The sequence below is a fragment of the Dermochelys coriacea genome, chromosome 3 (genome assembly GCF_009764565.3).
Source record: "Dermochelys coriacea isolate rDerCor1 chromosome 3, rDerCor1.pri.v4, whole genome shotgun sequence".
Taxonomy (NCBI): Eukaryota; Metazoa; Chordata; order Testudines; family Dermochelyidae; genus Dermochelys; species Dermochelys coriacea.
Genome location: NC_050070.1, coordinates 144,504,464 through 144,519,431, shown reverse-complemented (window position 1 = coordinate 144,519,431; position 14,968 = coordinate 144,504,464). Strand labels below are relative to the sequence as shown.

Sequence of the window (14,968 nt, the reverse complement as noted above, 5' to 3'; positions counted from 1 at the left end):
TTAGAGCATAAGCTTTCGTGAGCTACAGCTCACTTCATCGGATGCATTTGGTGGAAAATACAGAGGGGAGATTGATATACACACACAGAGAACATGAAACAATGGGTTTTATCATACACACTGTAAGGAGAGGTTTCAGAGTAGCAGCCGTGTTAGTCTGTATTCGCAAAAAGAAAAGGAGTACTTGTGGCACCTTAGAGACTAACAAATTTATTAGAGCATAAGCTTTCGTGAGCTACAGCTCACACGAAAGCTTATGCTCTAATAAATTTGTTAGTCTCTAAGGTGCCACAAGTACTCCTTTTCTTTTTACTGTAAGGAGAGTGATCACTTAAGATAAGCCATCACCAGCAGCAGGGGGGGGGAAAGGAGGAAAACCTTTCATGGTGACAAGCAAGGTAGGCTATTTCCAGCAGTTAACAAGAATATCTGAGGAACAGAGGGGTGTGCGGGGGGGAGAAATACCATGGGGAAATAGTTTTACTTTGTGTAATGACTCATCCATTCCCAGTCTCTATTCAAGCCTAAGTTAATTGTATCCAGTTTGCAAATTAATTCCAATTCAGCAGTCTCTCGTTGGAGTCTGTTTTTGAAGCTTTTTTGTTGAAGGATAGCCACTCTTAGGTCTGTAATCGAGTGACCACAGAGATTGAAGTGTTCTCCAGCTGGTTTTTGAATGTTATAATTCTTGACGTCTGATTTGTGTCCATTCATTCTTTTATGTAGAGACTGTCCAGTTTGACCAATGTACATGGCAGAGGGGCATTGCTGGCACATGATGGCATATATCACATTGGTAGATGCGCAGGTGAACGAGCCTCTGATAGTGTGGTTGAAGTGACTAGGCCCTATGATGGTGTCCCCTGAATAGATATGTGGACAGAGTTGGCAACGGGCTTTGTTGCAAGGATAGGTTCCTGGGTTAGTGGTTCTGTTGTGTGGTTTGTGGTTGCTGGTGAGTATTTGCTTCAGATTGGGGGGCTGTCTGTAAGCAAGGACTGGCCTGTCTCCCAAGATCTGTGAGAGTGATGGGTCGTCCTTCAGGATAGGTTGTAGATCCTTGATGATGTGTCGGAGAGGTTTTAGTTGGGGGCTGAAGGTGATGACTAGTGGCATTCTGTTATTTTCTTTGTTGGGCCTGTCCTGTAGTAGGTGACTTCTGGGTACTCTTCTGGCTCTGTCAATCTGTTTCTTCACTTCAGCAGATGGGTATTGTAGTTGTAGGAATGCATGATAGAGATCTTGTAGGTGATTGTCTCTGTCTGAGGGGTTGGAGCAAATGTGGTTATATCGTAGAGCTTGGCTATAGACGGTGGATCGTGTGGTATGATCTGGATGAAAGCTAGAGGCATGTAGGTAGGAATAGCGGTCAGTAGGTTTCCGATATAGGGTGGTGTTTATGTGACCATCGCGTATTAGCACTGTAGTGTCCAGGAAGTGGATCTCTTGTGTGGACTGGTCCAGGCTGAGGTTGATGGTGGGATGGAATTGTTGAAATCATGGTGGAATTCCTCAAGGGCTTCTTTTCCATGGGTCCAGATGATGAAGATGTCATCAATGTAGCGCAAGTAGAGTAGGGGCATTAGGAGACGAGAGCTGAGGAAGTGTTGTTCTAAGTCAGCCATAAAAATGGTGGCATACTGTGGGGTCATGCGGGTACCCATCACAGTGCCGCTGATTTGAAGGTATACATTGTCCCCAAATGTGAAATAGTTATGGGTGAGGATAAAGTCACAAAGTTCAGCCACCAGGTTAGCCATGACATTATCGGGGATACTGTTCCTGATGGCTTCTAGTCCATCTTTGTGTGGAATGTTGGTGTAGAGGGCTTCTACATCCATAGTGGCTAGGATGGTGTTTTTAGGAAGATCACCAATGGACTGTAGTTTCCTCAGGAAGTCAGTGGTGTCTCGAAGATAGCTGGGAGTGCTGGTGACGTAGGGCCTGAGGAGGGAGTCCACATAGCCAGACAAACCTGCTGTCAGGGTGCCAATGCCTGAGATGATGGGGTGTCCCATCATCCCAGAAGTCACCTACTACAGGACAGGCCCAACAAAGAAAATAACAGAACGCCACTAGCCATCACCTTCAGCCCCCAACTAAAACCTCTCCAACGCATCATCAAGGATTTACAACCTATCCTGAAGGACGACCCATCACTCTCACAGATCTTGGGAGACAGGCCAGTCCTTTCTTACAGACAGCCCCCCAATCTGAAGCGAATACTCACCAGTAACCAGACACCACACAACAGAACCACTAACCCAGGAACCTGTCCTTGCAACAAAGCCCGTTGCCAACTCTGTCCACATATCTATTCAGGGGACACCATCATAGGGCCTAATCACATCAGCCACGCTATCAGAGGCTCGTTCACCTGCACATCTACCAATGTGATATATGCCATCATGTGCCAGCAATGCCCCTCTGCCATGTACATTCGTCAAACTGGACAGTCTCTACATAAAAGAATGAATGGACACAAATCAGACATCAAGAATTATAACATTCAAAAACCAGCTGGAGAACACTTCAATCTCTGTGGTCACTCGATTACAGACCTAAGAGTGGCTATCCTTCAACAAAAAAGCTTCAAAAACAGACTCCAACGAGAGATTGCTGAATTGGAATTAATTTGCAAACTGGATACAATTAACTTAGGCTTGAATAGAGACTGGGAATGGATGAGTCATTACACAAAGTAAAACTATTTCCCCATGGTATTTCTCCCCCCACCCCACCCCCCACTGTTCCTCAGATATCTTGTTAACTGCTGGAAATAGCCTACCTTGCTTGTCGCCATGAAAGGTTTTCCTCCTCCTCCCCCCTCCCCCTGCTGCTGGTGATGGCTTATCTTAAGTGATCACTCTCCTTACAGTGTGTATGATAAAACCCATTGTTTCATGTTCTCTTTGTGTGTATAACAATCTCCCCTCTGTATTTTCCACCAAATGCATCCGATGAAGTGAGCTGTAGCTCACGAAAGCTTATGCTCTAATAAATTTGTTAGTCTCTAAGGTGCCACAAGTACTCCTTTTCTTTTAGTGTTATCTTCGTGCTCCAGTACTTTGGCTATTGCTTAGAGCTTCACATGGCTATACAGTATAAATGTTTAATCCTTTTAAAAATCCTGCTAAACTCTTGGAAAATATTTTGCGGTAGAATCTACAGGTTAATTTAGATACTATGTAAAATGTTTCATGAGTATTAAATTTGTTGCCTTCCAGTTTTAATCAAGGGTTCCCTTGTACTGTAACAACTTGTTGTTTTTTTATACTGCTTTCCCCAAATCTGAATGTTCTAGCATATTTTAAAAAGGAAAATACTTTTGGGATTTGTGCCTTGTTTTCCTCTTAAAAACAACCAAAACCAAAACTTCTTTTTATACTTTTTCTGCTTCAGTATTTGCATTAGAAGTTCAAGTCTTGGTTTCACTGTTTTTCCTAGAACTATCTTTAGGTTGCTGGAGACTAGTAGGATTATGACATCACACATACCACATACCAAATAAGCAAAACCTGAGTATTTGAGAGAGAAAGAGACTTACAGTGCCCTTTTAAAACGTCTGATTTTTTCCTTCTGATTTAACTCAGATGTCTGAACTGTTGGGAGAAATCTTTTTGTTGGATTCAGCAGTCTGCTGCTTAAATTAAGGGTTAAGAGAGCTCCTATTCTACCTACTCCAGTTATATGTACCTCAGAGGAGCAGTGAAAGCAAAAGATAGCATATCAGTCTTTCCCTGTTGGTGGTCTTTGCTCAGGATGGCCCCATCAACTTTAAATGAGACCAGTATTAGTAAAGTCAAATCTGTTATCTCTGCTATGTTTTCCAGGTGGCATCAGTAGCCCAATAGAAAAAATATTAATTTTAACAAGTCTTCCATCACTAGTAGATGGGATTGTTACAGATATTTAGTGCAGATTTGTGTTTTTAGATTTAATTTTTTCCCAATTTCTCATGACATGCAATGTTACAATTTCTGTTGAGACCAGATTATGCAGCAGAGTCTTTTTTCGTTTTCTCACTAAAACTGACACATCCTCATGCAGTGGAAAGAGCATTAATCCCCCCACCCATTCTTTCTCGGCAATGATTGATATAGTAATTCAGGCATCATCCATAATCAGGATTCAGGCAACTGCTGTCAAATAATACACAGCTTAATTAATAGCTCTAAAGCAGCTTTGTTGGTTGTTTGATTTCAGTTAATGTTTTCTTCCTCTTCTACAAAATTGTTCTCATCATGTGAATTTCCCTGACACTGGTAGCAATACTTGGCTCATGAAGCATAGGCTGCTAACATATAGTAGTTCTTTATTGTTCTGAACTCTTTCCTATATAAAAACTTCTGCCTGCTTTCACAGATAACTTCTACCATGCGCAAGACATCTTCACATTTCTTAAGTTGGGATGTAAATAACGTTTAAAAAAAGTAAACGTTTAAACTATTAATTTTTACTGGTTAAACGTTTAACCATTAGGCTCCACTGCCAGCCCCACGTGCCCAGGGGCTCTGATGCCACCCTGTGCAGAGCCCAGGGCGCGGGGCTGGCAGCCGGGACCCCAGGGGTGGGGCTGGGAGAGGAGTCCTGCAGTGGAGTTTAAATGTTAACTAGAATAGCTTACTGATAAGACTGATGCTTACTGGTTAATCTCAAAAAGAAAAGGAGTACTTGTGGCACCTTAGAGACTAACAAATTTATTAGAGCATAAGCTTTCGTGAGCTACAGCTTAACCAGTTAACATCCCTAATCTGAAGTACATACGGCCACTTTGTGACTCTTGGTGTTACAGTAGTTGAAGCAATTGTCTCTGTTGATATAAACTGGTTAAAGGCTTGATAGCAAAAGGAAAAGCATGATATCAAGAGTTAAATGAGAAAAGTATTTCATAGTCTGCCCTCTAATATAACCCTGTGTTCTCAAAAGTCTGTGTCTTTTATGTGGCAAAATCTATTTTTGGTCAGCTCTAATTTTAATAGTAATCAAAACTCTTTTTCTGGTCTGCATACTTCTATCACAATGGTCCTGATCAGTGACTTATCAGCAAAATATAAGGTACTCGCTGTCACCCTAGCTTCCTAATGCTATATCATACCACCGTTGAGTTAGAGTGGGGCCACTGCTTTTCATTTGGGGAAAGCTGGTCACTGTAAAGCAGGCACAGTGAATGTTATGTGTGGTCTGTAATGCTGCTGCTCATTCCAAGTCTGCTTTTGGAGGAATGTCTGGTTTACCATGTCCCAGGATTTGGCTGCTCACTGCCTTTCCAACTGTCATCAACTGGGTGACAGTTTATTGCCATGTAATCCCATTTAAAATTCAAAGTTGTTGTAAAAAGTTGCCGCTGCTGGCAAGTCAGAGTCAATTATGACGATACTGAATGAAGGAAGGTGAATTTTGGGATACCTTTCACTAAAGTTCCAGAACGCATCCATCCTTGGAGGCCTCCATTTTGGAATGTATCTGAGCACATGAGCTCTGAGTAATATGCTGAGTGCTGTGGAGAGGTGCTTGAAGAGTCCCAGAATACATTAATAAAAGCCCATTAATAAGTCATATTGCTGTGGGGATGAGGGATGAGCTGAACCATTCTAAGGATAAGAAAGCCAGTCAAAATTTCATGCAGTCTTTGCCCTTACAATAGCTTTGGTTAACGTAGATGCATCATCAAAGACTGTACACTGCAAAAACTACCCTGGTAGAAGTCATGTTATGACATGATTTGCTATTGGCTATATATATGATATTAAACTTTATGGTAAAAACCACATTATTAAAATGTTACAGTCCTGCTTTTTATAGTGCTGCACTGAATAGAGCTGATTGAAGCTCTTGGATGGATGAGCAAGAGAAAAAGCCAGATCATCTCATTTTCTAATGTAAGAAAATTTGAAAATGGGGTGGGGTAGAAGCAGAGAAGCTATTATTTTGGCATGAAAATTCTTGTAGTTGGCACCAGTTTTCCAGGGGATGTTCATTGGATCTTTCCATCTAGATTGTGAAAAAACATCCCTCTGAATGACGGAAGTTTTAACAATGAAAAGTGCCAGTGTGGACAGCACTTTGGCTACCGCCTCTCATTGGAGGTGGTTTTATTTTGTTACCGGGAAAGCACTCTCCTGGTGATAAAGAGCTGCTACACAGCCCACCTTACAATGGCATGGCTGCAGTGGCACAGCCGCGCTATTGTAAGGTGTGCAGTGTGGACATAGCCTGAGATGCAAAACCTCCAGCAAATCAGGCAGCTCTATTAACATATTTTCCCCTCTCCATCTCATTCTGAATAAATTGCGGTGGCTGTCTGCTTCTAAGCAATGTCCTGTGAACTCTGGGGCAAGTTGAATCTAAATTCTGCTGCAAGATCTGGAGGACGGGGTTGGGGGGGGAGGAGAGACACAGACTGGAAATTCAATGACAACGTAAAGAAAATTTTAAAATGTAAGTTTTTAAATACAGTCCGTATAAGAGCTCTTGTTGTTTAATGCATTAAATTCAGTTTGTTTTACACTGTTTGCACATCTTCCATTTTCACTGTGCCAAAGCTTTTTTTATTAATACATAGCTGCATTGTAGGAGTTGTTTGGTGAAGCTGGATGTTTTGGCACCTGTAGGCATCAGAGGCAGTTTGGGATTGTGGGATAAGCATATTTGCTGGCTGTTTCTGCTAAAATAATTATCAGTGAATTGGGTTAGCCATATTGGCATTTAAGCTGTCATCTTCAGGTTTCAAAATAAACACCCCATAGAAGTTAATATTCACACATCTTTTATCTGTTTTAGGTTCCCTGCTGACTCATGAAGACAACACTGCATTGATTTATCTTGATTCATGTTTCTGTGTTTTGTTCACAACCATAAATGGCTAAAAAATCATAAAATGAAAGTTGGAACTCTGGCAATAAGTCTATGCTAAGGGGTGGGTGGATTCCATAGCAAATTCTGCAGATGCAGAATATGCAAGGCCCTGCTTGTAGGTCCCGGTCACAGAGTTGCCACTGTACCAGGGACTTAGGCAGTCTTCAGCTTGCCATCTTAGACTTCCATTTCAAACGTTTCATTAGGTATCCCCATGGCTCTGGTACAAAGTAATCATTACACTCTTGTTACTGAAGGGGGAAGTAAGAGGCTGAAGAGAAGTAAAAGAGGAAGATAAGAGTTTTGAGGGTTGAAAGCAAGATGGCATTAGTGAAAAATACATTGAATTGAACTGCGAGCTCCTGGGTACAGAATTTTTTTCTGACTATGTAATGTGCAATAAGGTGCTGATTGTGATGAGAGCCTCTGGGTGTTACTACAAGACAAATAATTTAACCAAAATGGTAAGCATTTATAGGAAAATTAGTCTGAGGGGAATGCACACAAAAAGGGTTGTGGATCTATTGAGATGTTCATGTAGCAAACCTTGCATATATGTCTGAACTTATTGTAACCTTTACATTTTTCCCTATTCCCACCCTTTTTTGTTGCTTGCATTTGTCATGTCTGTAAACACTGTAAGCTCTTCAAGGCAGGTATCGCCTCTTTCATATAAGGCTAACAATTTTTGCAATCTTTCTTGGTACTTGAGTAATTTTGTCTTTGTTTTAAACTTCAGATTTGGCTTGTATCTGCCGTAATCCATTGTGAAGACAATCATTTTAGCTTTGAGTGTGATAATTTGGTTAAGAAATAAAGAAGTTAAAAACCTTTGGAAGTGATTATGCAAATGTTCTGTTTACTTCATTTTTTTTAGCAACTAATTTTAACTTTTAGCAACTTTTAATAAATTTAGTTTTTAACTTTAACGTTTTACAAAGCGATTCAAATGCATTACTGGCATTCATTTGTCTGGAATCAAGAACAGTGAAATAAAAGCTCTTGTTAGTCATTGGTCAGACTTTTACTTGAATGTCTCTGTGATCTTAAATTATCCCATCGTGTCTACGGTTTACAGTGCAGGTAAATGTGTTGATTCATGGTTGATTCTGTTGAGACAGTCAATACCTCCAATGGATCTATGACCTTTCTTAAAATGATACTGTTTTGAACATTCTAAGAAACTGATTTGTAATATAATGTGTATTATCCTTGTTTTAATGACATGATTCTTTGAGTGCAACTTCTGCTAAAATACACATTTCAAATGTTTGTTTCAGTATAATTTTTTCTTACATAAATAAGGTCATTCAGTGTTCACAATTCTTTGATGTGCTGTTAAGACTGAGAATTTATTTGCCAAAAAAAATCTAAAGTTGGGGTTTCCACAGCATCATTAATGTGGCTCTGTTTCATTCCCTGAGTACCAAGGGTTACATTTAACATCATAATTCTAATGCAAAATATTTGTGCAATACAGTAAAACCTCAGAGTTATGAACACCTTGGGAATGTAAGTTGTTCGTAACTCTGAACAAAATGTTATGGTTGTTCTTTCAAAAGTTTCCAATTGAACATTCACTTCGTACAGTAAATTTGAAAAATTACTGTGCAGAAGAAAAATGCTGCTTGTAACCATCTTAATTTAAATGAAACAAACACCGTAACAGTTTCCTTATTTTGTCAAATATTTCTTTAAACTTTCCCATTCTTTTTTTAGTAATTTATGTTTAACACAGTACTGTACTGTACTGTATTTGGGGTTTTTTTTTGTTTTGTTTTGTTTTTTTGGCGTGTGTCTCTGCTGCTGCCTGATTGCATACTTCCAGTACCAAATGAGGAGTGTGGTTGACTGGTCAGTTTGTAACTCTGAGGTTCTACTGTGTACTATGTTACTATCTCTGGGAGGACCATAATTTTTGAATTTCCTGACTCTCTTGCACTGACATTCCTAATTTGATTGTTGTACCTTCTTTGGACACCACTGTTCCTTTCGGACACCAGTGTTTCTCCACTGTCAAGCAGTAGCAGATGACTGGTGTCTTGAAAGTTGGCTTTCCAGTGCAGGAGAAATCAGTGATGCAGAGTCTGAGTATATTCTAAGTATAACACATGCACTAGTCCTGTAATAGTGATAGGCAACAGCATGTAGTGCAATCCCTTTTTTCAGGAATCTCTACCCAGCACTAGTGCCCCATTAATCCCCAGAGAGCAGCTCTGTCTCAAGAAATGACTAATTGGATACCAAGGCAGAGAAAAACTCTACTGCTATTCTCACAGCTCCCTTTCCAAGTGCCTCTGCACAGAACCTTGCACAATCAAGACTAATACTGCATGTCTTTTCAAGTCTAAACATTTTCTTACATACTAAGAAAAATAATTTGGAGACTGTAATAGCACACCTGGTGATGCTTATGATAATGTAACACCTAGTGCAAATTCTTTTTGTATGCAGTTACTTATCATGCAAAAACAGAGGAATTGGTGTTTTGCAGTGAGCAACAATGACTCAAAGTGCACAAAATCTTAAAATTGTGATTAATTGCAAGGAAAATTTGAAAATTGATACAAATAACTCATGCTTTTTTAAGTAACATGTAAAGGATTTTCCAGCTATTACCACAAGTAAAGTGAGGTTCCACTGGAAATGAAAGAGTATATGTGGTGTTTTTGCATGAACTCTTGATCTGTTTCCAAAGCAGTCCTCCCTCCACTAGAAAATAAAATCAGATCATATATTGGATCAGTTTGGAAATAATCAATGAAGAATGCATGAAGAGGAGTTCATTTTTTTCAGTGTTCACATTCCAGGCTATTAGGAAGGCACCTAAGAGCCTGATTGATGCAATTTTTGATTGCAGTTCTTCTCAGTCAGGAGCTACTGCTTTCTGTTGAGAGAAGGTTTCATGCATGACCTTACAATTATCAAAACTACCACATATCACAACTTTAACTTTGGCTAGCTATAGCAGCTTTCCATCCCTCACTTTAACTGCCCTTCTGCACACAAACTTTTACCAGTTCAGCCAACTACCCACAACTATTAGTATTAGAGGAGAAAATAATCTGGTAAATCTACATGAGCAGGAGGACAAAAGAGGGACAGAGGTTAAGGTTGCAGTATGAGATCTGCAGTATGCCATTGTTGTAATGTTAAGGTGCAATCTTTTGAGTGAGGGAGTAGAGAATATGTACTGTCAGGTGGTTTAACTTTTTGTTTTCTTTTGTGGGTTTGTGTTTGCTACATTGTGTGTGTGTGTAGAATATTAATTGCTTGACAACAAATGTTGTATGTGTGTGTATTATAGTTCAGTATATAGAGATGCAAAATCCCAAATTGAATAAGGTTTATCACTCTACAGTAGATTAATTGTGGATTTTCCTATGCCTGTCATGAAATTGAGATTAACTAGGACATGCTTTTATTTTGTCCACTATTAATGTCAGGGCTTGACACATTAATCAGGCATCTAGTAGCCAGAGATCTAAACCTGCTATTCAGAGATCAGGAGAAAGATGAGGAGACTGCACAACAGTAAAGTGCAGGAGCAACACTCTACTGAGAAGCCCAAGTCTGTTCCCAACAGCTACTGGGAAGAAGGAAGTTGCTGAGCTTTCTACCAGGGTTCTGTCCCTGGACCCTGCTTAGGGGTTCCATCTTTCCATAGCCTCGGGAAGGAATAATAGCGGTCCGTTAAAGAAACTTCTTTGTTTCTAATTGATGGAAGCAGGAAGCAACACACTATCTTGTGTTGCCTTTTATCCCAGATCTTCTCCAACCTTCTATAGGTCTTGTCTTGACTTGTGATAAACTCATTATACTTTTTGTCTGTGTAAATCTGAAACAGAACTCAAAACTGGGATCAGAAGAGCTTTTAAGTGACTACTTTAGTTTCTGATACGGACATTAGCAGCATAGTGGTTTGGTTTGGTCTCTTCACTTACTTTTTCATAAAGCATTTTAATCTGTTAATTTTCTTTTGCTTGTTACCTGGTTAAGAAATTTTCAGAATGGAAAGAATTTTTAAAGTAAATAATTCAGTTTCCAGGTTTTAATCTGAGGAAAAAAACCCTGCTTGCATTTGGTCAGTTTCATGCCCGTCTGTTAACTGTTTTTAAAACATGATATTTTTCAAGTTAATTCACAATGTAGATAAGAGACTCTGTATATTTTTCCCCTTGGATATGCCTGGGCTCAAAGAATAAGGAGATTGTTTAAAAAAAAAATGTAGAGGGCACAAACCTATATTTTTCCTTTGAGAGGCACCTTTAAAAGCTGCATCTATACTATATGTTGAACCATATTTGAACTTGGTTTAAATACAGCTCCAGATAACCTGGTTCCAAAAATTGGCCTCCAACCCTGAAGATTTACTGAGTGCTTCCTGTGCAGCTTTTGACTTTGAGTATTGATGGTACTCAACAGATGCCAGTGTTTGGCCAACTGATATAAACAGGGAAAAAATGAAACCATTTTCAAAAAAGCATATTGTAGCCTAAGTCCTTAGCTTGTTCTCAAGACTATGTCACTGCTTAGTCTTGAATGGTTTTCAAAATCACTTTTAGCTAAATTATGTTCTGTCCACATTGGGAGCAAAACCATGCTGTGTGAAATAGTTTTTAAAATAACGTTTTACTAGCACTAAATCTTTAATGGTGGTTGTGCTTGGAGGAGTGTGGCAGGGATTGTTTGGAATGCTAGTGACAAGTGGAATGAAGGAGGGAGAAAGAGTGACAAGAAAAGATAGTTTTCAAAGAGTGGGTGAAAGGGGAAAAATATAAAAGTGCATGTGTAACCTTTCTGGATAGTCAAGTGTGTCTGCTTTAACACTGCTGCTTCACCATTATTGGTTGATTAATTACTTGTAATCTTCCTAGTAGAAGGCTTTTGGTTGTATCTAGTAATAGCTGTTTCCAATATTTTATTAAGATACGTAACTTAAGTCGACGTAGCTTAGATTGACTTACAGTGGTGTCTACACCATGCTATGTTGACGGGAGACGCTCTCCCATTAACATAGCTTCTGCCTCTCTGGGAGGCAGAGTATTAAAGTCAACAGGAGAGCGCTTTCCCATTGACCTATCGTGTCTTCACCAAACCGACTAAATCGATGCCCACTGCATCAATCATAGCAGCGCCGATTTAGCCTGTAGGGAAGACAAGCCCTGGCTGTCATGCTGGCTGCATGCCTCTATTTAAATTGTTTAGAGGTCTAAATAAATCCTTGAAGAAATTGTCAGCTTGAAATCTAGTCAGTTTGAAAAATGATTGTAAAATAGTTTCAGGTGCGACATCTATCCCTGAGTTTCTCTGCCAATATTTGTAACAGTAACAGGGGAAACTGATTTTCTGTACAATACATTGCAAGTGAAAGTGACTTAGACTAAGTTCTGTCAAATGCATGTAGTAATCTAACTGAAAAAATACATTTTTTTCTTTACTCTTTTTGTTATAATAGTATGATATGTTACTTGTAACAATAGTAAGTAAACATTTTTCAGATGGAAGTAAAATTTTTAAAAAGTTAATTATGTTTCTCTAATAAAGAACATTGTGTTATAATATGGTAAATATCAGTTTCCCAAGAGTAGTTTTACACCAAGAGGGAGTACTCTGATGTAAATGTAGTAAAACATATTTTCTTAATATTACCAATAATATCTCTGATTGAAAGAATTTCTTATAACCCACAAGGGCTAGTAAAATTGCAAATGCTCAGCATCTGTCAGGGTGCTCAGTAACGTATGGCATTGAGCCCTAAAATGAAAACTATTAAATGAAATGGTATAAGTACTAATTCTATAGGGCTGTTTACTGAACTCTGAACTTACTTCAAATACTGTACTTCTTCTTAATATATATCTAGAATTTTCTCACTTTAGACAGCCTGGTATCTGCTTTACAGGTTTCTAGCTCACAGTTTGCTATAGTCAATTAGGGATCGTTAACAAACGAACTTATCATAGCTATTGGCCACCTTCTTGGAATTATATTTAATCGGTAATACTTGGTAGCTGAGGCCTTTGATCACATGCATTTTTGTTCATATTGTTTTCTCTAGCCCTCATAGTTTTAATTATTCATTTTGAAATCTAAACAGTAGATAATTAACAAAGTAAACTAATTGAATGTATATCATCAACCCCTTGTGAGATTGTCAGTGATAGTTGTGGCCCTGGGCACATTATGTGTGTGTCTTCTTTTCACCGAACAAGAACAAGCTTGTTGCACAAATGATGAAGTAATTATAGTTTTGGAGGCTAAAAACGTTCCTGACATGACCTTAGCAATATGACCTTAGCAATATGCTGCTTTTATAACTTTTCTTTGCTTGTTTATTTTTTATACTCTTGAAACACAAACCTTTGATTTTATTTATAATGGTTTTAAATCTCATGGTAATATTTTAAGATTACTTATTGTACTTGGTTGTATTTTAAACTGTGCTAGATTGTTTCGTTATTTCAATATTTCCTTGTCTTTTTGTAGGACCCCAGCTGAATGCACAACTAGAAGGTTGGCTTTCTCAAGTACAGTCTACAAAAAGACCTGCTAGAGCCATTATTGCACCGTAAGTTTCATATCTGTATTTTAACTTTTGAGATATTAAGTCCTTTCTTCAGATCTTTCTTAAAGTGTTGTTTTTTGCCTAAGTAGTATGCTGACTGGGCTCCAATTATATTGGGGTTCTCAAACTGGGTATCGTGGCCCCTCAGTGGATTGCAAGATGGTTACATGTGAGTTGTGAGCTGTCAGCTCCATGGGGCTGACAGCCCTTTGCCCCCATTAAATTAAATTCCCCCCCTTTTTAATCTATAAAGGGGTCTCACTCAGAGGCTTGCTGAGTGAAACGGGTCACCAATACAAAAATTTTGAAAACCACTGAAAATACTCTGAATATCATGAAAACTGAGGCATAAAACCTGTGCACAGTATATGTGATTGATTATTAGTTTCTGTGGACAGATGAGATAATAAAAGCATTCCTTTTCTCAGAAAAAGGTTTGTTCCTACAAGCCAATTCAGAGGTGATTTAGTAGAGTGATAGTATAAAGATTGCAAACTCGTCAGAAGAAGGGACTATGATTCTTTCTTTGTCTGTATAGCACCAAGCACATAATTGGTACAATATTAATAATAATAATGGCTACCTAGATTCTGTAAACATCTTATGCTAATGTGCATTTTGACTTGTGGATCGGTTCAGGGTTATCCTTTTTTGCTTCTATTTTTTTTTCACTTTATAAGAATTTCAATTTTAAATGTTTTTTAAATAACATTTGATTTGGGTTCTAGAAATATCTTTGTATGACTCTGCTTGATGTGTCTGCATCTGAAAAATGCCTTCAGAATGATGAAGTAGAATTTGTACCACACTTTCAAAAAAGTTACTCTTTGGGCTGTGAACAAGCTAGATACAGTTAAGCACAAATGTTAATTCTCTTCAGACATTTGAAATAGCAGGAAAAAGTGGCTTATTAATATTCCTCCTCATCCAAAAGAGCAGTGACACTGACTAATTCTAGACTTCTAGGTAATGCATGTTGTTGTCTTTTCAGTGATCAAAGAGGACCATGAACTAAATACCCCTGTACTTTTATTTAAATGTAATGCTCGATGTATATTTATAACACTATCTCAGAAGTTACAGTAAGAAACTGGACCCAAATCCTGCTAACATTATGGAAGACAGTGTGGTCAAGTGGACAGGTCCTAGACTGAGAGTCAGGAAACCTGAGTTCTATTTCCAGCTCTGCTACTCGTTCTTTTTGTGACCTTGAGCAAATCATTCATTCGTCAGTGTCTCTGCTTTCTTCCCTGTAAAATGAGACAGTGCTGCCTGCCTACCTTCCTTGATAAAAATGGATTGAGATCATTGAATGAAATAAGTAGAGTAGAGAGAAATTACAGACTAGGTAGTCAGATTTTTAAGGTCAGAAGGGATCATTGTGATCTACTCTGACCTACATAACAGGCCATCATATTTCACCCAGTGATCCTGCATTGAGCTCAACAATTTGAACTGCAGCGTATCTTTTACAAAGATAACCCCTCTTGATTTAAAGGATTTCCAACTCACTGTGTAAGCTTGTTTCAATGTGTAACTGCT

The 14,968-nt window shown here is 38.7% G+C and overlaps 1 protein-coding gene across 1 annotated transcript in view; it reads left to right on the top strand.

Moving 5' to 3' along the window:
• MEMO1 (mediator of cell motility 1) overlaps positions 1–14,968 on the top strand; it is a 52,887-nt gene that overhangs the window by 15,793 nt on the left and 22,126 nt on the right. Inside the window, exon 2 of the mRNA XM_038396263.2 lies at positions 13,348–13,429. Coding sequence (XP_038252191.1) covers positions 13,348–13,429 — 82 coding nt within the window. The remainder of the gene's footprint in view (positions 1–13,347; positions 13,430–14,968) is intronic.